At 37.8% G+C, this 22473-nt stretch overlaps 1 protein-coding gene across 4 annotated transcripts in view; it reads right to left on the bottom strand.

The window, feature by feature from the left end:
* CNTNAP4 (contactin associated protein family member 4) overlaps positions 1-22473 on the bottom strand; it is a 257943-nt gene that overhangs the window by 61113 nt on the left and 174357 nt on the right. For all 4 annotated transcript variants that reach the window (XM_036835023.1, XM_036835024.1, XM_036835026.1 and 1 more), the window contains 4 exons: positions 22206-22355; positions 16137-16308; positions 8340-8446; positions 5320-5439 (listed from right to left, as the gene is read on the bottom strand). In XM_036835023.1, the coding sequence (XP_036690918.1) occupies positions 5320-5439; positions 8340-8446; positions 16137-16308; positions 22206-22355 (549 nt within the window). The remainder of the gene's footprint in view (positions 1-5319; positions 5440-8339; positions 8447-16136; positions 16309-22205; positions 22356-22473) is intronic.

Genomic DNA, 22473 nt, shown 5'->3' with positions numbered 1-22473 from the left:
AGAACTTTTTTTTTTTTAAGTTACACATTTGCAAGCTGCCAATTCAGCATTTTGTCTTGCCTTCATAATTGGTATACCTGATTGCTGTACCTTGAGGATATGTTATTGGCTACAAGCAATGAGACATTGGTAGAATGTAGCCTTTTCTAGTGGAAACATTTTCAGGCTGGGAGACGGGACCAAGGTTTGATGTCTTGATCTATCCCTAATGATATTCCTTAGTCTGCCTCTGTCAACCTCCTTGAGTCTTGGTTTCCGCATTTGCAAAACCACATCAGTAAGGAAAGTTTCAAGTTGTAATGTGCATTTTTCACTGGGTTGTTACATTCTGGGGCTGTCACTTTTGTTTGAATATATTTCAATATTCCGGAGCTTCTGAAGATACTTCCCTGTTTCCTAACTGGATTATCTGTGTCTCTGTCCTCCACTGCTTGCTCTTCAAATGGCTTTAAGTTTTGTGAATGTCCTCTTTTTCATCAATACTTTTTGATAATTTTGCTAAAGCACCTTTAACCTCTGTGTGTGTATATATACATAAATTTACTTCTTCGAATTGTAGAGTTGAGGTGTGAGACTCAGGTAACTAAAACAGGCATATTAGTAATATGACAAGGTAAATGTTGATTTAATAGAAATGAAATAATTCATTCAATAAAATGAAATTAATAATTTCCTTACCATTTAGATGGTCATGAAAAATGTACATGGCCTATAAATTACTGAATTATTATGCATAATAAACATAATGTAGGCATGCATGTATGTGTATACAGTCAATCTTCATTATCTGCAGATTCTCATCATTTGTGAATTTGCCTACTCACTAAAATTTATATGAATCCCAAAATCAATTCTTGAGGTGCTCTTGTATGTCTAGACACAAAGCAAAAAAACTGAGTTGCCCAATATGAATTTCAGCTGCCCAGCTGAAGTTGAACAGAGCCACGCTCTGACTCCTTGCTTAGCTCTCATACTGTAAACACGTATCTTATTTGTGCCATGTTCTTTGTGCTTGGTGATTTCACTGTTTGAAGTGGCCTCCAAGCATAGAGCTGAAGAGCTGTCCAGGGTTCCCAAGCACAAGAAGGCTGTGACGTGCCTTCTGAGAACACATGTGATACAAAAGCTTCCTTCAGGTAAGAAGAGTTCTGGTGCTATTGGTTGTGAGTTCAATGCTAATGAATCAACCGTATGCATTAAATAAGGTGTCTTTAATCTGAAACACTAGTAAAACAAGGTTACATATTGATCAGTTGATGAGAATACTATGACCAGAGGCATGCAGGAACCTAATCTTACTGTAATTCCCTGGGAGCAATGGTTCAGTATTGACTAATTCAAGTGTCTGTGGTTACTTTACAGAACATTACTATCACAGATAATGAGAACAGTGTGTGTGTGTGTGTGTATGTGTGTGTGTGATATTACTTAAAGCTTTAAAGATTACAGATACTTAGAAGTATCTGAATCGCAGAATCAAAACTTCACAAAGCATGTGCATATGAATAGTTCAGGGTGCTTTTGTGGGAATGCAGGATTCACAGGCATGCAGTAAGAGACTGTTAAATCTCGCTCACAACGCAAACAGAAAATATCAAAAAGTTATTTGACACTTAAATTCATATCTTTCATTTGCAAAACTTTCCTTTTCTCTTTGTGAAGTCTTCTCACATTTATTATGTTCAATTCTCACATAATAGAGCGGGGTGTTCTCTAAAGTTTGAGAACCACAGGTCGAAAACAGCTACTCCCAAACCTGGGTGCACAAAAGCATCAAATGGGAAGATTTTTAAAAACACTGATTTTATCGTCTCACCCCAACCCTCCTGCCTCAGGGTGCTACCTGGGAGTCTGTACTGTGCAGACTAGGGAATTTCATTGAGGAGGTAAACATGTAAGAGTCATCAGCTGTCTTAGGTTGCTTTGGCATTTGGAACGGTGCTATGGTCTGAATGTTTGTGTCCCCCACTAAAATTCATATGTTGAATCACTAACCCCCAAAGGTAATGGTTTTAGTAGGTGGCACCTCTGGGAGCTCATGAGGTCAAGAGGGAGGAGCCCTCATGAATGGGATTAGTGCTCTTATAAAAGAGACCCCACAGAGCTCCTTCTATCATGTGAGGATACAAGAAGGCTGAAATCTGGAAGACAGCCCTCACCTGACAATGCTGGCACCATGACCTAGGACTTCCCATCCTCTAAAACTGTGAGAAATATTTCTATTGTTTATAAGCTACCCAGTCTGTGGCCTTCTGCTACAACACCAAACAGACTAAGACAGGTAGCGTCCTCAATGATGGTGACAGCAAACAGAAGCCACCTGGTTGTGTTATATGAAAAACCTCTAAGACACATTCTACAGTAATTTTCCCGAATATTTGTGGCCAAGGTTTTACCACTACCCTGCAGTTTTCAGAATTACACATTAATACAAAGGAACTGTTGCTCCCACATTCAACTGCCTTCTCAGTATTCCATTTGAATGTGTAACAGATATCTCAAACTCAAAATGTGTAAAACTGAGCTCGTTATCTTTCCCTTCAAACCTTCTCTGACCACATCTCAAATAATGGCAACTTAATCACTCCAATTTGCCCAAGCCAAAAATGTGGTGTTATTTTTTTGGTTCCTTTTGTTTTCTCATTCCTCACACATATTCAATGAGAAAATTTAATCTCCGTCCACCATCTACATTGTATCATCCAGTACAACCCACCATCTCCAGCTCTTGCCTGGATTCTTGCATTACTTGAACTTGGTCTCCAAACAGACTTCCAAACTCCTATTATACACATACATCTTATCTATATGTATGTACGTATTTGGTACACACACACACACACACACACACATACATTTTCTAACTCCTTTCTACCCCTGCTCCTAGATAGGCATTTCCCAACACAGGAGCAATCATGATTTTATTAAAGGAAGTCAGATTGCATCTACCATTGCTTAAAACTCTCCAATGTCTTCTCAGCTCGTTCAGGGTAAAAACCAGAGACCTTACACATTGTAAGGACCCAGGACTCTTCCTCTCCTGCCCCCGCCCACTTGATTCCCTCTTGCTCTCCTACTACTCCCAGATTACTCACCATACTCCAGTCACACTTTATCTGCTGCTGTTTTCTGAACACACCTGGTAAGACCACCTCTCTCAGGACTTAGCACTTCCTATTTCCTCTGCCTGGAAGGCCCTTTCCCTAGATAGTCACTGCCAGAGTTTAAGTAGTAAATCCTCCTCTGCCATGCCTTCTGCTTCAATTTCATATTTCCTTTTTTCTGCTTATTTTGCTCCATGAAATGCTGACTTCCTGACACAGTGCTATCCAATGTAAACTTTTTCCAATGATTGAATAGATGGCTATGGAGCAGTTAAAATGTGGCTAGTGAGACTGAGGAATTGGCTTTTAATTTAATCTTATTTTAATGAATTAATTTAAACTTGTAAAATTTGTTTCAAGTCATTTAGTTATATTAATTAATTTTAATTAAATGTGAATCTAAATAGGCATTTGTTGCTAGTGGCCACTACACTGGACTGCACGATTCATCTAGAATCTATTTGTGTTTGATGGTGAAGGGATCAAGAGTCTTTTTTACAATATTTACAGACAATTTTCCCCAGCACCACTTGTTGAAAAGACCATCTTTCCTTCACTGTTCATCAGTGCCACCTTTGCAATGAATCAACTATCCATACATGAGGGAGTCTGTTTATAGATTCTCTATTTTGCTTCATTGGTCTATTTGTTTATCCTTGGGTCAATTACATGCTGTTTTACTTAGCCTATCAATATAATGTCTATATTATATCTGGTAGAGTTGAGTCCTCCGGCTTTACTCTTTAAGACTGATTTGGTTCTTCTTGTCCCTTCAAATTTACTGATAAATTGTAGAATCTGCTTGCCAATTTTCACCAAAAAATTTACACCAACCAACAAACACACTGCTGAAATTTTAATTAAGGTTTGCACTGAATCAATACCTAGTTGGGAAGAACTGACGTTTATACCATCATATTGAGTTTTCTAATCAATGAAACTTTCATATTTCTCCACTTATTTAGGATTTATCTCAAGAGTATTTTACACTTATCTGTATAAAAGTTGTGCACATCTTTCTTTAGATTTTATTACCATGTATTTGAGGTTTTTGATGCTACTGAAAATAGAATCTTCTAAAATTTCATTTTAACTGCTGGTATACAAAAATGAAATTAATTTTTACATTAACTTGATGTCTAGTGATCATCCTAAATTTTAATAGTTAGTCTGTAGATTGTTGAGAATACTCTCAATACATAACCTGGCCATCTACAAATAATGAGAGTCATGGTTCTTCCTTTCCAGTACATATATCTTTCATTTCTTTCTCTTGCTTTATTGCAATGGCTAGGTCCTCCAAAACAATGGTGAACAGAATGATAATAGCAGGCATCTTTGTGTTAATGTTGGTAACAGGAGGAAAGTTTTCAATATTTCACAATAAACTGTGATATGTGCTATAGGTTTTTTTATGGGTCCTCTTTAACAAATTAAGGAAATTTTCTTTTATTGGTAATTTACTGAGTTTTCATTTTCTCTTTATCATGAATGGATGTTGAATTTAATAAACACATATTCCAAGACTATTAATTCCTCTTTAAGTTTATGTAAGTAAAGAATTCAAGAATAAAATTCATTTTTGCCCAAATTTAAAAAGTAAATATTTTCAAAGCTTTCACGTGTATCAATCTTTTTCTTTTATTATTATTATTTAAAATATTTTTCCACTTTATGTTGGCAAAAATTGTATATATTTAAGGTATGTAATGTGATGGTTTCATATGAATATACATTGTGAAATGCTCACCATAATCAAGCTAATTAGCATCCATTACCACACTTGTTACATTTTTCTTTTCTTTTCATCCCCCTACTCCCCTCCCCTTGGGCAACCACCTGTTTGTTCTCTGTATCTGTGAGTCTGTTTCTCTTTTGTTATGTTTGTTCATTTGTTTTGTTTTCTATATTCTACTTATAAGTGAAATCACATGGTATGTATCAATCTTCTAAGAGGAATACAGTCTATCCTTTTTGTTTTGGGACTTAATAAGATACATTTATTATTAGATGTTCTACACAGATACCATATGCATGGAAAATAATGACATTTTAAATCACTACCATTAAACTATTTTTTAAAGATTTACTTTAAGTTCTTCTACTGAACAATATACATTTTAATCAAGTTGCAAATTATGTCAACCTCTTACTTGTTTCATTTTAATTTTGTGTGTTTAAAATTTAACTAGTAAATGAAAATTGATTAACTCACCAGTCATATTGCAATATAGAAGAAATGGTTCCAGGGGACCACTTCCATCTGCATCTATATAGTAAAATCCTGAAGTATTTCCTCTATGCTTATAGGCTTCACATGACTGCTCATAGATAGCTGTAAAAAAAAAAAGGATCATCATAAGTAAAATAGTATAAAATTAATTTCTTTAATTAATTTCTTTAATTTTAATTTGGACACAGAATACTCCAAGTCTTGAAATTTGTATGTACATTACCTTTTCAGGAGAAAAGGTAACACACACTTTAAAACAAAACTCATTTTTTTAAATTAATATGGTTGAAAGAAGGTTAGATAGAAAAAAGGAAGAATGAGATTGTATTTTATGGCATTTCTTTTTATCATTAAACGAATATGAGAATGAAATTTTAGTTTATTTTTACATTAGGTAAAACAACAAAAGAGATGGTAGGTGTTTTAAATGTTAAGATCCTTGTAAGTATAATGTGACTTCCATTTTGGACATGCATCCAAATGGATCTTTTGACAATCATTTTGGAATTTCTAATTCTAGTATCATCTTGTAATAACCTAACACGTGAAGCACAATAGTGTAATCTCCTTAAATAATCTGCTGTTATTCAAAAATTATGCAATAGAAAAATTTTAAATAATGCTTTAACTAGTCTCCTTTCTCACATAAAATTATCTATAGATAAAATCCTTTTTTCCATAAAACAAATATGATTTACAAAGCTTCTCGTGAATAATTTAAGAAGTAATTTACATAAGAAACTCTCTCTAATGCTCTGTAATCAGAATTTAAGATAATTAAAATTCAAAGCAGAAGAAATATAAAATATATGCCCTCAAGTGGTCTCAGTGTGTTTTGATCCATAATTGGATGTTTTTAATTACACAATTATATATTTGCCATGTACAAGGTTTGATATTAACAACTGTATATGATACACTCATCTCATTGAACACTTGGCCAAATGTAATGCTGATTTCCATCAAGCTTTTAATTTTGTGAAATGAGAAATAAACCATCCCCTGAATATCATTCCTTGATCTATTCTAAATTTTCAAAATTATGTTTATGAGTTTTTAGACCATATGAAATAATGTAACTAATTTTCTCAATATTACAGAGATTTCAGATAATCGTACATATTTACTTCTCCACTCCTCCACAATTTCTTGGTTTTATTTTATTCCTATTGTACATTACACAGACAGAAGTATAAGATGGATTGGTCTCTAGTCACATTTGTATTTTGTGCAGTGAAGTGGGCATATGAAAATGGTTCATTTATATATTACTATACGTGCATACATGCGTTGATAAATTCTTTGAAAGAGGCTGGGATATAAACATAACTTTGCAGAGAGGGCTGGTATTAGAAAGGATGCACAATTGCATGAGGGTAATTGGGAGTACTTTTGCTTTATGTGTATTACTTGGCTTTCTATAACATGACTGTTTAACATATTATTTTCTAGTAAAACCTTTTAAAAGACCCCCATCACTCACCCTCCCTCAACTCAGGCTAACGATACTGATGGCTTCATTATAATTGGGTTTGTCATCCTGGCCCCATTTCCCAGAATGGTCACTGGCAAAACCCTTCGGCTCCCTTTAGACTACCTGCTCAAGAACCTAATAAATTAACTCAATGATTGGATCAAATTGTGGGCCACAGATGAAAATACGTTATTTATTCACCGGCTGATTTTTTTTGGCTCAGAGATGTTTGTGTTTATATTTAGATTTAGTCATTGATAACAGTTGAAAATAAACAAATAGTCAATTAAAACACATTCTATTAGCTTTCTGTTTTGAGTTAGTTACTATAATTGGGATGATACCGGATATGAAGAATTAAAATACACCATCCCTTTGCTGCTGGTGACCTGGGACAAGTAACTTGGCCCTGGCTTGAGCGACAGCAGGCGTTCTTCCTGTTCTTATGAGGCACTCGAACCCACCCAAGCTGATGCCCCAGGAAAGACTGGCTGCAGTGGTGAAGGCATGAGGGTGAGGCCAGAAGGTCCCGCCGCCCCTGCTCACGCCCTCTCCAGCCCTGAGTCAGGACTTCTGAGGGTCCCTTGTGGAGCCTCCAGGGCTGGGAGCCCAGGATTCCAATCTCAACTCCAGCAGGAGTACAAAGCAGTGCACAGTGAAGAGACGAGAGTGGTGAGGCTGAGGACTGCACCTAGCGCCCTTGCCTGAAGTCACGGCTACGGGCCAATAGCACTAAGAGTTAAGTTGCTCAGCAATAACAGCAAAAATATGAAAAAATGGGAAGGAAAAAATGGGCATTTGGGTCTCCCCATCCCACGTCCTGAACAAGTAGACAAGAAAACGACATGAGTCTTACGACACATGCAAAACTTTTCACCAGGAAAAAAATGAATGGCTTCTAACACAGGAAAAGAGTATTTGGTTGTGGTCCCAGCCTCTGGAGCATAATTGCAAGCGTTCACATTCTCACTGTGCCTCAACTATTTCAGGAGCTTCTGGGCATGGTGATTAATCTCTCTCTGTAACCTAGTAAACTAGGGATAATAACAATGACTACACCCACCTACTAAGGTGGTCATCAGAATTAAATAAGTTGGGACATGTAAAATACTAGAGCAGTACCTGCCATTTAGAAAATACTCAATAAAATTAACTATTATGATTAATTCCATTTCTACCATCCTTATTCTCATCATCCTTATTAATGGAGTTGCAAGAGAACTGAAGGATCACCTATTCTGCACTGTATTTTATGCTTATCCTTAGCTACCTTTGTTTTCTACACATGTTTTCCCCTTGCCAGCTCTCCTACTCTTTTCTGTCTTGCTTTATTTTATGTGCTTCTGTAAGCTACCTTGACTACTTTATGAAAAGAAGTGTGGACTAAAAATAAACTGGAAATCAACTGAATGCTAATAAGATCCAGGGTTGCACACACATGGACATATATACACACAAGAACAACAAAAGAGGGAAATAAATAAGGGAATCAGGACAGAGGCAAGAACCACAGGTGTGTGTGGCTTACAGTTGTGGCAAGTTGCTCCCCTGTATCCAGTGTTTGTACAGTTGCAGTGAAAGGTGTCCCAGGACTGGGAACATTGACCACCGTGTTCGCAATAGTTGGGCAAACACCTAAAAGAAGGTGCAGATACAATTACTACTATTCATTTTGAGAAATCACAAGATACTGACAATTTATACATGATAATGTGAAAGAAGAATGTCAACAGTAACCTAAAGAGTAAATACAGCATGACTAATGGTCATTCCATTTGTCGTTATGGTACCTGAATCACAAAACTAAACCTTAGATCAATAAATTCATCAGGTTTCAACCAATTCTCAGGTAGCTGTGACTGCTTAATTTTCAACATGTCCTACTATATCATAGCCCTTTCTTTTCCCTAGTGACATAACACTAATTCAATATGTTGCCAGAAACATCAATAGTTTACATAAAATAACAACATTTAATCATACTGATTTACTATAGTGAATATTTAAAGGAAGCGGGAATAAAGAAGAGAGAAGGAAAGAAGGAAGTGGGAGGGAGGGACATCTCTATTCACTTGGTGTATACATCCGGAAATGCTGAAGATGTACAGTATAGATGCACAAACTCCAAGCAGTGGGTCAGGGTGCATTAGGATGCTGAATCAAAATCACAGGGGCTCCCAGGATATTTTAAATTTTTAAGAGAAATACAGGCATACTCAACATCTGTCAAGCACTGTGCAACTTATTAGCTTGAGGTAGTTAAATTTCAACATTAGATAGTAATACATTCCACTTAATCATGTCCTATCTTTGAGAAGCTGGAGTCTTAGTAGTTGTTAAAAAGTAACACCATATGAAATCAAGTTGAACAAAAGTAAAGGTAGCAGTGTCTGATCTGATCCCAAGCTTTGAAAGGTTGTACACTACATTAAAAATAAACTTAAAATATTTTTCAAATTTTATATATATAATTAAGATGTATATATAAAAGTAATATATGTATAAATTACTTTTTCAAAGGTTTCTAAATTGTTAGGACAGGGCTTCCCTGGTGGCACAGTGGTTGAGAATCCGCCTGCCAAGGCAGGGGACACGGGTTCGAGCCCTGGTCCGGGAAGATCCTACATGCTGCAGAGCAACTAAGCCCGGGCGCCACAACTACTGAGCCTGCGCTCTACAGCCAGCGAGCCACAACTACTGAAGCCTGCACACAGAGAGCCTGTGCTCTGGAACAAGAGAAGCCATCACAATGAGAAGCCCGTGCACCGCAACTAGAGAAAGCCCACGCACAGCAACGAAGATCCAAAAATAAATAAATTAACTAATTAATTAAAATAAATAAATAAATAAATAAATTGTTAGGACATAAACACTTGTAAAGTTGCCTGGAACTAAGCCACTGTTTAAATGAAAACGTTAGTTATATATTTTGGCTTAGGACACTGTGAAAAAATTACTGAAATATATTAAGGCACCCTGGACAAAAAAGTTGAAGAGCTTCTGGTATCAATTCAAACAGCCCTGATCAAATAACTGATGCTTCTTAGAATTTAAATTGAAAGTTATATTGAGACCAATGCTCTCATTCACCCCAGAATAAAAAAATAAATAAATTACAAAACCTGTCAAGAATATATTCTTGATGAAGTTTCTGCCACCTCCTTTTTAAAAACTAAGACTGGGAACTTCATGTTTTGCTTTTAGGATTTTCCCAATTTTAACTGAAAATAATGTTACTGTTTTTCCTGATTATAAAAAATAGATATTCACTGTACAGAAATCAAACAATATAGGAAACAATAGAGAAGTAATATTATTTATGATTTTAATATATAAAAATTACCACTATAAACATATATGTGTGTGTGCATAATGTATTATGTTCATAAATGTAATCATAAAGTACACGCTACTTTACAACCTTTTTAAGGATTCAAAAATAAATAATGGGCATCTTTCCATGCCAATTAAATTTATATGTATTTTAGCATTTTTATAGATTCACAGGAATCTAGTCAAGGAATATTTAAAGAGGTATTTAATTTTTTAAGCATTTCAAATCAATAACAATCTAGAAGAAAGAGGGAATTTTTAAAATAAAATTAAAACAAAAACAATTCTAATTGGTAATCAGAAAAGAAAAGGACAGAGAAGGCTATTCTTTAACAGACCTTGAACAATGTTTTAAAAGGGGGCAGATATAAGTGACTACACCTAAAATCCTAAAGAATGAATCTATTGTGATACATGTACTATTTCTATTTGATCTGCTGCGAAAGATACTGTGTCCATTTTCCTAGATTCCTGTTAGACTTGACTTTTCATATTTTTTAATTACAGTGTGAAAGACTGGATTGTGGATTTTATTTAAATTCATCATATAGTAGTTCTGTTTGACTACTAGTAACCTATGGCAAATTACATTGTATAGTGAAGTACTGATTGTCACTAAAGGTTTTAAACAATTATCTTTTATACTTTTCTCCCTGAGAGTCATTTTGATACAAAGTAGAACATAAACAAATGAATATATCAACATGCCCCAAACTGAAGTGACGTGTATGATTTTATTTATTTATTTGTTTGTTTGTTTGTTTATTTATTTATTTAATTATGGCTGTGTTGGGTCTTTGTTGCTGTGCCCGGGCTTTCTCTAGTTGCGGTGAGCAGGGGCTACTCTTTGTTGCAGTGCGCGGGCTTCTCTTGTTAAGGAGCACGGGCTACTCTTTGTTGCAGTGCGCGGGCTTCTCTTGTTACGGAGCACGGGCTCTTGGCACACAGGCTTCCGTAGTTGTGGCACGTGGGCTCAGTAGTTGTGGTGCACGGGCTTAGTTGCTCCATGGCATGTGGGATCTTCCTGGACCAGGGCTCGAACCCTTGTCCCCTGCATTGGCAGGCGGATTCTTAACCACTGCGCCACCAGGGAAGCCCTGACATGTATGATTTTGGTTTATCCTGATTTCTAGCCGATTCCAATTTAAATTCCAAAAGACTTTCACACAATGTACAACTTGGCTAGAATTAAAGATACTAAAGTAAAAATCTATACAAACATGTATGATTTTGGTTTATCCTGATTTCTAGCCGATTCCAATTTAAATTCCAAAAGACTTTCACACAATGTACAACTTGGCTAGAATTAAAGATACTAAAGTAAAAATCTATACAACATTATCATATTTAGGAAACATAACCAAAATTAGATATGTATGGGTCCTGGGAAAATGGTGACCACCTGAATTCAAATCTCATATCCTTCCTCAAAATATGAAATCAACAAGAACCGGCCCTTTACCCCACAAATAACTTCCTCCCCGTGAAATAAACAAGCCACCCCTTCAGTATCACGGGAGACAGAACAACACCATGACCTTCAATCAACCGTTAGCAGAGGAATAAACACAACATGTGAACATAAGGAAGAAGGAACAAGGGGAGGTTTAAAGGGCGCCTCAGAGGAGAGGAGAGGGAGGGTGGGGAACTGGAGGGAAGATGGTGCCATGGGGGCCCAAGCCCAAGGACTGCGTGGTGGGAGTGGACTGGGAGAATGCAATGATGGCGGTCCAAAGGCTGCAGGTTGGGGAAGCCAGGAGGCAGGAGCTGGGCCTCCCGAGGTCGCCATGGTGAACGGTGTCACACGGTGGCCTCTTAAGTCTTGTGAGGAGTCTCTGTAGCCTGGTGTCATGGAGACCAGGGACACACCACACCCTCTGCCTTACTGCACTCGTGAAGGGCAGGTGATGTCAGAGCTGAGATGGACCTTCCCCAATCAGTTAATATTCTTTTTATTTATTTATTTATTTTTGGCTGCCTTGGGTCTTCACTGATGCACACGGGCTTTCTCTAGTTGCGTGAGCGGGGGCTACTCTTCGTTGACGTGCGCGGGCTTCTCATTGCAGTGGCCTCTCCTGTTGCGGAGCACGGGCTCTAGGTGTGCAGGCCTCAGTAGTTGTAGCACGCAGGCTCAGCAGTTGTGGCACACGAGCTCTACAGCACAGGCTCAATAGTTGTGATGCACGGGCTTAGCTGCTCCATGGCATGTGGGATCTTCCTGGACCAGGGCTCGAACCCATGTCCCCTGCATTGGCAGGCAGATTCTTAACCACTGCGCCACCAGGGAAGCCCCAGTTGATATTCTTAAAATGTTGATAACAAAAGATTTCCTTAATACTATTGCTTAATAAGTGGTTTAGGTCCAAGCAACTTAATAAATATTTATGTCCTTAACAATTGTCACCCTTACCCCACTCCCACTTGGGTTTCTGCCCCAAGACATGAGGACATGGAGGACAGCTCCCTTTGCAGTTCTGTCCTCACCTCCATCGAGGGACTGATGGCCATCAGCCTCAGTCAGCCCCCACCCAGATTTCCTTGCAGGTCCACAGAGGACAAGGGGAGGGCTTCTAGATGAGTGTGTGTGTGTGTGTGTGTTTGTGTGAGAGACTGTGAGTAAGAAAGGTGTGAGTGTGTAAAGAGTATAGGAATGATCTTATGAGTGTGCAGGTGCGTGTGTAAAGATGCTATGGGTCTGTGAGAGTATGTGTGTGACTGTGCTTGTGTATGGATGAATGAGTGGGGAGGTGTGTGTGTGTGTGTCTGTGTGTAGACTGTGTGTGACAAGTGACTTTGAGATATGTGAGTGTATGAATGTATAGATGTGTGTGGGAGACTTGTACAATGACATTAGTTTACACATAAAGAATGTGTGTAAATGACTGTGTGGGTGTGAGTGTGAGCACGTGTGTAAATTTATGAACACCTTTATGTGTAGGTTTGATCCAACTTAAAGTTAGTTACAGTAAAAAGAGAACTACATTGTTTAAGGTTCTGTCAGATGTTTTTTTTTGGCTGTGCCTCATGGCTTCCAGGATCTTAGTTCCCCGAACAAGGATTGAACCCGGCCCTTCAGCAGTGAAAGCGCGGAGTCCTAACCACTGGACCGCCAGGGAATTCCCTCTGTCAGATTTTTAAGTATATTTTTAATGTTCCTGTTTGTTTTAATTGCAATTTATTAAGCCATAAAATTCTGTGTTTAATCTACATAGATTAAGCATGAACCACAATACATGTTGACGTGCACCCAGGGAAGCGGTACAACACGGCAGGTAGCATGCAGGGGGACTTCCTGGCACCAGGGGGCTTAGATCCGATGCTGGGCTCTGCCTTTAGCCGTGTCCTCTCAGCCAACTTACGTAACCGCTTTGTGCATCTATTTCCATGTTTACAAGAAACAAACACTCTAAGAACAGGTTCTAAGGGTTTTTGTGAAGATTAATTTAAATACATATTAATTTATTTATTTAAAATAAATCTTAAAACAGAGTCATTGCACAAGTCTCTCACACAATGCATAAGCTCACTCACATATCCAAAATCGCCCTACATACTCATACAAGTCCTGACACACACAATCACACAAGTCCTCAAGCATTAACCCATGCATGTGTACACTCACACATGCACACGCTCACACACAGCCACACCATCCCTACACACACACTTGTAAGGTCATTCAGACACATTCCCAGGCCCCTCACTCACTCACATCACCCTACACAAGTCACTCACACACACACACAAACCTAAATACTAATTCATGATAAGTTAGAATACAACCTAGTAAACAGATTTTTTTAAAGTCTCTATTTAATAATGCTTTGGAAGCTATGTCAACAGGTATAGCATATAAGACCAAGATAGATGGATACATATTTTCTTCTGACTATAAGAGAATGGAATGAATTTAGAGATACTTTTGGAAGTTGAAAAGGTATACAAATATAAAAGGTACGTTGGTTTTTGCTATTATTTTTAAGATTTCTAGGGTTACCATTAGCCTAAAATTTTCTTTAAAAAATATATACTCAAGATCTATCCATAATTTGCTACTTCTGAAAAGCGTTTTTAAGGGGTGGTACCGAAACCATAATTCTCCTATTGTGCTGTATCATGCTCTGTTTTACAAGCGTGCACCTCCAGAAAGCAGGCAAGACAGATTCCTTGTGTAAAATGGCAGCTTCAGAGGAACCCATGTTGGAGAGGTGTGGGTCTACTTGTACCAAAAGAATGTTCTGCAATCTGAGATGGTCAAAATGACCATCACTCATAGTGTGGATGACCGAACCTCCCCACCCATTGAGGGTGAGGGCTCCCTGCTTCTGTGAGTGAGACCCACCTCAAGAGAGCTGGCCCAGGGAGCCTTGCTACAGGGCTTCCCCAAAATCAGGATTAATGTTCCTGAGCTGGCGTGGCTGTAATTACGGAGATGGTCACTGTCATTTATTCCCCAAATCAAGCCAATTGAGGTTTATCGTCTCAATTCTCCCTTTACATATCATCTTTCATTATAGAAAGTATTATTTTATCTACAAATTGAGTTAAATAAACACATATTCATAGAGAGGAAATGATGTCCTTCTAATCCATTGCTAAATAAGGTTATAATTATTTTTTTCTACACAGAGAATAATATCTACTAGTGTTCAAAACAGGATCAACAGACATTGATAAACGGTCTTCAGATATAATAGATGTGTGTTTATGTTGCTAAAATGTTTCATACAAATAAAAAGTTATTTTTAAAACTCAGAATTTGGGACTTCCCTGGTGGCGCAGTGGTTAAGAATCTGCCTGCCAATGCAGGGGACATGGGTTTGAGCCCCGGTCTGGGAAGATCCCACATGCCACGGAGCAACTAAGCCCGTGCGCCACAGCTACTCAGCCTGCGCTCTAGAGCCCGCGAGCCACAACTACTGAGCCCGCATGCTGCAACTGCTGAAGCCTGAGCACCTAGAGCCCGTGCTCTGCAACAAAAGAAGCTACTGCAATGAGAAGCCTACACACCGCAAAGAAGAGTAGCCCCCGCTCGCCACAACTAGAGAAAGCCCGCGTGCAGCAACGAAGACCCCACGCAGCCAAAAATGAAAAAAAAAAATGTTAAAATAACTCAAAATTTATCTGTTTGCTCAAAATATATATTGAACACTACTACACGGTTGGGGTTAAGTTTGTCACATTGCTTAATTTTTTTTTTAATCTGGAATGGCCATGACATTTCATTGAACTCAATCATTCAAAATAACTGCCTTGATGACTGGCAAGATTATTTGGCTACAGTTGCCCATGCCTAAAAATACTTTAAAATTATTAACTATCAATTATTATATTAAAAGTTACTTGTCCTCTGCAATGAACACCCAAAGCTTGCACTAGCATGCCCTGTACTGGAGTTCCTATTGAAACTACTGGATCATCCTGACACTTTATCAACACTACGGCTCCAAACTTTTTCACAGGGAGTTCCCTCTTCATTTTTCCTGCAGAGAAGACAGTAATGGGTTCTTAAAGGTACACATCAGGACCACAGCAACCAGTTAAATTCCTGCCTCTGAAATATTATTCAGCTGTCAGGGAAGCAAAAGCCAGTTTGATAACTGACCACATAGGTCTCTGATTTACTGGTACCTGATGGTCTAGATTACTGTTAGGGTATCCTAAGCTATTGCGTTTAATGATATATTTTTGATACATTTATACGCCTCTAAAATTATAGCAGCATCAACATCACCTTTTGTGAATTGGTAGCTATTTGTACATATAAATAACATGGTCACGTGTCTTCTAGCTAAATTTTATCACTGGAAATATGAAGTATAAAACTAGAAGAATATTTTCTTATTTCTAATGTGAATATTATCTCTTTCCCGTGGAACAGATGATGGTAAGAAAAAGGAGAGAAAAATGTTTGTTTTACATACAAATTTCGATCTGCTGCCAAAAGTTTGAAAATGGACAGGTCAAAATAAAGAAGTGAGATTGCCTTTACCTGTCTGTGATTCCACATGAGTCTATCTGAAGGTTGCTGAAGTTCCCAAGGGACTCCTGCTGAACTGAAATCAGATCTACCATCTTGTGACTGATAGAAATGAGTCTCATACATCCCTGAAACCCACCAAGTGGACTTTTACATTTGGATCCAAAGCTGTTGTCAGGACAACCTGATAAAAACAAAACAAAACAAAGTTGATCAGGATACATCATAATGAATCAGGACTCAGTATCTTCACTAAAAAAATTTTTTAAATAGGCATTTGATTATGAAATTAAAATGGAGGGGAAAGCCCATTGCAGTCATCATTCATTTGATCTAAATTACAAATAGCAATTCATACAAACGTACTTCTCTTTATTACCATAGGATTCATAGGAAATTACTACTGTTATAATAATTATGTGCAAGGATACTAACTTGATCCCAACTTTAGAAATATACAGATCAGCTTCAGTATCCTGAACATGTCAGCCAGCAGTATTAAATTATATATAACTCAAACACAGGAACTTAGTCTTTCGGTTTGCAAAAAGAAGAGCATAAAGGATGAAAACACGCACTGTAGATAAGAAAAGATAAATCAATAATGCTGAAATACCTTTGTGTTTAAGGCTATTCGGAAAAGGAGTTACGACGACTTGGAATAAAATTACAACTATTTATGTAATTAAATACTTTTCATATGCATATAAGAGCCACATATACATGCATTTTAATAAATCATAATGGCTAAATGTCAAAACAATTTCATTGTTTGACTTTATTCTCTGCCTCATAAAGGAGTGTTCCATTTATATTGATTTTTTTCCTAACATTTATCTAAGACCTGTTTCTAATTATTTAAATAATAAAGAACTATAATATTAACCATTTTTGTCTGGGGTTTAATGATGTTCTCAGTGTTTCTCTATCCAAGTGAAATAAACAATTTTATGGAGTATGAACACATATATTATACTTATGTATTTTTCATTAATCTTTCTTTGTTGTTATGGTTGTCAACCACTAATACAATTTCAAAGAATAAGAAATGAATCAGCAATTTCCTAATTCCTGTACAATCCATGCTAGTTTTCTACCTGGGAATTTCCATTATAATTAAATATTGTGACTGAGGATGTTTCTCCTTAATGCTTTGTTTGCCTAACAAAATACTTTTACCCAGAAAGGAAAGGCCAGGATTCATACTTAAAACTGTTATCAGGCACATTGAAATATTATATTTTAAGCAATAGAGACTGAAATTTAAAATTTAATATATCAAGAAAAGGGGATGAAAGTTTTTTGAGTATCAGTTAATTGTACATGGTTCTACACACACTTTCAGTGCTTAAAATTCTTCTGTGGTATAGGATACAGTTACCATAATCTGGATGTGTTTTCTAGATGACTTATTAACCAATTAAGAATGTTAAAATAAAAACCGAGAGGATAACAGTTCAATAATATTTGGGGGCAACTACAATATGCCAGGAATATAAACAGCGTTGCTAATCTCCTTTTCTCCAGGTGACGTTTCCTGACACATTTCAAACTATTTCAGAATAAAATAAATTGTGTGGTATGCCTCTAGGGAACAAAACTAAGCAAACTCACAGTCACAAGGAGAGGTCAGGGAACTTTACAGAGAGCACAGCGGTCATACTATGAGGCCCTTCACATTCCTGGCTACAATGTTTAATAAGCAAGAGATTCTAAAGAACAAAGTAGGGTTCAACCCAGGTTAGTCTCATTAGCCTATGATAAGAGACATCCACAGGTTAATATAATGCAACAGCAGAGAGAAATTCAGCACTGAACTGGTTTGAGATGAAAGTTCTAAAATATGAAGATTTCTAGGGAATACTTCATGCTGAATTAATGGATGGATCCATTACTAGAGGCAGGCAGCATGTTAAGCACCTCGGAGATGGCAGATAAATGATCCCTGCATGTACGAGAAGTAAGATGTCGGGTTTGACTTCAGGGTGGTGTAGCCAGTTCACTGGATGGATAATGTCTGATTTATACACGCGGGAGCGTGAAGATTCTGCACACAGTCTAGTATCTCTAGCTTGTGCTACACGGTGTGCTATTCAATCGCACAAAGATTGCATAGGGGAATACACAGAAGTTAGACTTTCCTCCATCCTCCATCTGGAGAACCCAGATTTAAATTGTATAGTTTATAAATGATAAAAGCTGATCTCAGTAATTTTTTGAAAGGCATACATTTGAGGAGGGAGGAAACGGAAACAATGATGGGCAGAGAGCGGCGTGTGGCAGTATATGCAGAACGCCCTGAGTTCCGGGCAGCCCACTCTCTCTGTAGTCACACTCAAGACTGACACAGAAAACAGATACAACCCAGGCTGGTGGGACAGACTGCCGCTTTGCATGGGGGCACTGTAGCCAGCTTATAGGCTAGACTGATTGCTGATAAGATAACTGGAAACTGGCAGTTGAATTTAGAGAGGACCAAAGGGCAATGGATGGGAAGTGTCTCAGAACGTAGGATGTTTATTTACTTGAAGACAAACTGGCTGAAAAATTAACTACCTAAAGAAAGCCCTCTATCTAGATAAAACAGATCCTAGGAATAAAGGGGACTCTCATCCACACAGCGGAGAGGGTTTTCTAGGATGACCAACTGCCAAGTTTGCTCTGGGGGTGGGAAGCAGGGAGGCTGCTTGCAGGACTCCAGGCTTTCAGTGCTAAAACGGGACAGTTGGTGGTGCAGCAAAAATAGAAATGAGACTTCTCTTAAATAAAAATGAGACTTCTCTTCTCTGATAAACAAGGAAAATAAGGAAACAATGAACAGGCTGGAAAACAACATAAACAGGCCTGAAAGAGTTAAGCAGTCTTGGTTATTCTTTAGCTGTTACTACTAACCAACACTTGTAGCTGGGCTTCTCCTTCACAAAGGAGACTGACTCCGTATGAATTACTCTGCACCTGGCTTTCTTCTCCCCTTACACTCCCTTGTTAGCATTCTTTGTTTCAGAAAGAAGGTCACCGGCCAATAACTTCAGAAAAGACCAACCCCAGTTACCAAGTTGCCTGATGCCAGCTGTGGCTGTTTTGAAATTTTGCAAAAGAAAAAAAAATGCAAGACCTTCATTAGGATGTAAAACCTCTCCCTATTCCCGGGGTGGGGGTGGGGGTGGGGTAGCCTGCTGTGTCCTCTCTTTGCCTGGCAAAGAATAAAGCTACTTTTTCTCGTTCCTCCAAAACTCTGCCTCCGTATTTCTTTTCGGCATTGATGCATGGAGAGCCAAGATTTTGGCATCATTGGTCACCCCATTGCCAGTACCACTCAGACAATGAGCCCCAGAGCCAGTCCTGCCCTTTAGGGGACCCTATTCTAACCCTCCTCCAGCCATGATTCTGCCCATGGCACCAGGGGGTCTCACAGGGGAAGGTGATGTGCCCACTTGGAAACTGCTCCCCTCTAGCCCATCCCAGAATCCAGAATTCCCACCCCAGAAGCCCTACTTGGGCTTCCAGAAGGATGGACCTCCTCTACCAGGTCCTGGAGGCGCAAGGCTGGGAGGAGGAGGGAGAAATGTGGCAGCAGGAAGCCTCCTGCTTTCCTTTGGACCCTTGCTCGCAGCCCTGGAAATGTCAGGGTGCCCTGGGGCTTGCAGGGTATATACTTAGTGATTAGTAGAATCTCATGACAAGATCAAACATACTCTGGTACTTAAGGATACCAATTGAGAAGATGATTGAATAAACAGAGATGTTGCCTAAGTAAACTTAAGATTGGTTATTTAAATAAAAGCCCTGAAGTTGAAATTTTATTATGGAAGCTTTCACAGTATATTGTTTAGGGACTTAGGAATACCTTAATAGATGTCAAATCGTAAAGAACATGACAGGAGGCATAAAACCCCAATTCAAGACGATGGTTACCTGGGGAGATGAAGAGGTATGATCATGGAGTGACAAATGGATATTGGTAATGTTATCTTTCTTAAGCTGGAAAATGCATGTGTAGATGTGTATTTTAAAAATAATAATTAGTATTCTTTAAATTGTATATATGATGTAAGATGTGAACAATACGAAGTAACTGGGTGTGGGCTATTTGGCAACTCCCAGTGTATCTTTGCAACCCTCTGGTAAATCTAAAACTATTCAAAAATTATTAAGTTCATTTAATTAAAATGGTGTATATCATATGTATCATAATAAAAACAAGCAAAATTACAGACTGCTCATGTGATATATTTCATTACAAAATATTATAGTATGAATAAAAATCAATCAAAATTTTGTACAAAAAATAGGTAGGCATCATTAAATCTGAACATGAAGGGTGTAAAATAATTTAAGAATGATGATTCTATTTTCATTACTTACACTTTTATGCAGTCTGTTATTTTTATCATCTCTTTTTTGCATCATTTAACAAAATGTTTGGGTTTTTTCTTACCTCTTTTGGTGCTTCTAAATCTTTTCCTTTGAAGTGAAAGCTCTTGATTAAGTTGTTCTACACAGATCTTCCTTGACTTACAATGTGGTTACATCTTGATAAACCCATTGTAAGTTGAAAATATCCTAAGTCAAAAATGTGTTTAATATATCCAACCTGCCAAACATCACAGCTTAGCCCAGCCTACCTTAAACATGCTCAGGACACTTACATTAGCCAACAGTTGGGCAAAATCACCTAACACAAACCCTACTTTATAATAAAGTGTTGAATACTCACGTAATTTATTGAATACTGCACTGAAAGTGAAAACAGATTGGTTGTGTGGGAACAGAATGGTTTAAGCGTATCTGTCGTTTACCCTTGGGATTGCGTGGGTGACTGGGAGCTGTGGCTCGCTGCCACTGCCCAGCATCCTGTGAGAGTATTATTCCACATGTCACTAGCCTGGGAAAAGACCAAAATTCAAAGTACGGTTTCTATTGAATGTGTATTTCTTCGCACCATCATAAAGTTGAAAAGTCCTAAGTCAGGGACTGTTTGTATATCTTACCATGTATTAAAGGAACATGTTCCTATGGACTGCTATAAAATCAATCATATATTCCATAAGGTTTTATAAACCACTTGGTTTATAAATGAACAAATCACCCTAAAGGAAGCAATTATATCTTTTAAGATTGTTGGCATTATTCTGCCTTTCACAGTAACGGATTATGCAGGGTTTTCTGGTTTGTTTGTTCACTCTTTATATAAGATGAATGATTCACGGTCTGTGTACTTACTGTCAATTCTTAGAAAGGAATTTGTATTTTATTGATGAATAATGAAGACTGGGCTTTCAACCAAATTCAAAAGTGATTCTAGACAGAAGTCATGATTACATTTCAAAATAACAAGAAGAAACACCTCAAATCATGATTAAAAATAAGTCTTACTACAAACAGTTTTACAACTTTGCCTTTCTAATTAATGTCAAATATTGTCTTATTTTAATTTTCCAGTGCTAAATATTCATTTCCACTTCCAAGGTTTGCTTTTTGAAGATTTTAGTTCAATCAAACATCCACTGGACAAGTAAACACTTCATTTGTTTTTGTTCTTTAAGAGAGATGGTCTGGTGCTGAAGGCTGATGCCTTCATTTTATCAACTATATCAGTGTATTATTACTTAGCAGTGAGAAGAGGCTTCTGGGGCTAATTAAGTTAGATTATTTGTCCATTGGCATAATATTGACCTGCACTGAGCAGCAGAAAAGCAATAAGAATGCTCTAGAAAAGCTAAGAGGCATGATCAGGAAAACAGTGCAATGAAATGAGCCCATAAAATCTGAAAAAGACATACATGTAAGGCCATTCAACATTAGGAAAATATAACAAAATTTGAAAGTAAGAACTGAAGAGCATGGCCTACTTGCAAGCAATCTCATTATAGAAATCATAAACATAAGTCAGTCCACCTCAAAGAAATGCATTTTAGGTCATAATTAATCATCATGATCTACTCAACATTTCCATGTTCAAAGAAAGTGAGAAATGATTCCATAATATTGACACTGGTTAAAACACGATGACTTTAAGACACAGGGGTAGGAACTGCGAACATGGTTCAACTGCCCATATGGAGCAACCGTTTCTCTTACCTCCAAAATAATAGGTGCCCCCTGAATAAATCTGCTCAGGCCCCAGGGAAGGAGATGCAGAAGCCACTTGGCCATCCACCGCCACGCTCAGGTAACTCCTTTTGGCAGACAAAGAGATGGAATGCCACTGCCCATCATTTAATCCAACACCTGGGGGAGGTAAAATCAGTTAAAAGAGATACCTCTTAACAGTGAACATTGTAAGCAGTTGGTTAGAAATAGCAATGTACACATCACTCAATCAAGGGCAGCACTCACAACTATTAAT

This window comes from Balaenoptera musculus, chromosome 19, assembly GCF_009873245.2.
Source record: "Balaenoptera musculus isolate JJ_BM4_2016_0621 chromosome 19, mBalMus1.pri.v3, whole genome shotgun sequence".
Lineage (NCBI taxonomy): Eukaryota > Metazoa > Chordata > Mammalia > Artiodactyla > Balaenopteridae > Balaenoptera > Balaenoptera musculus.
This window is presented reverse-complemented; position numbering and strand designations above follow the sequence as displayed.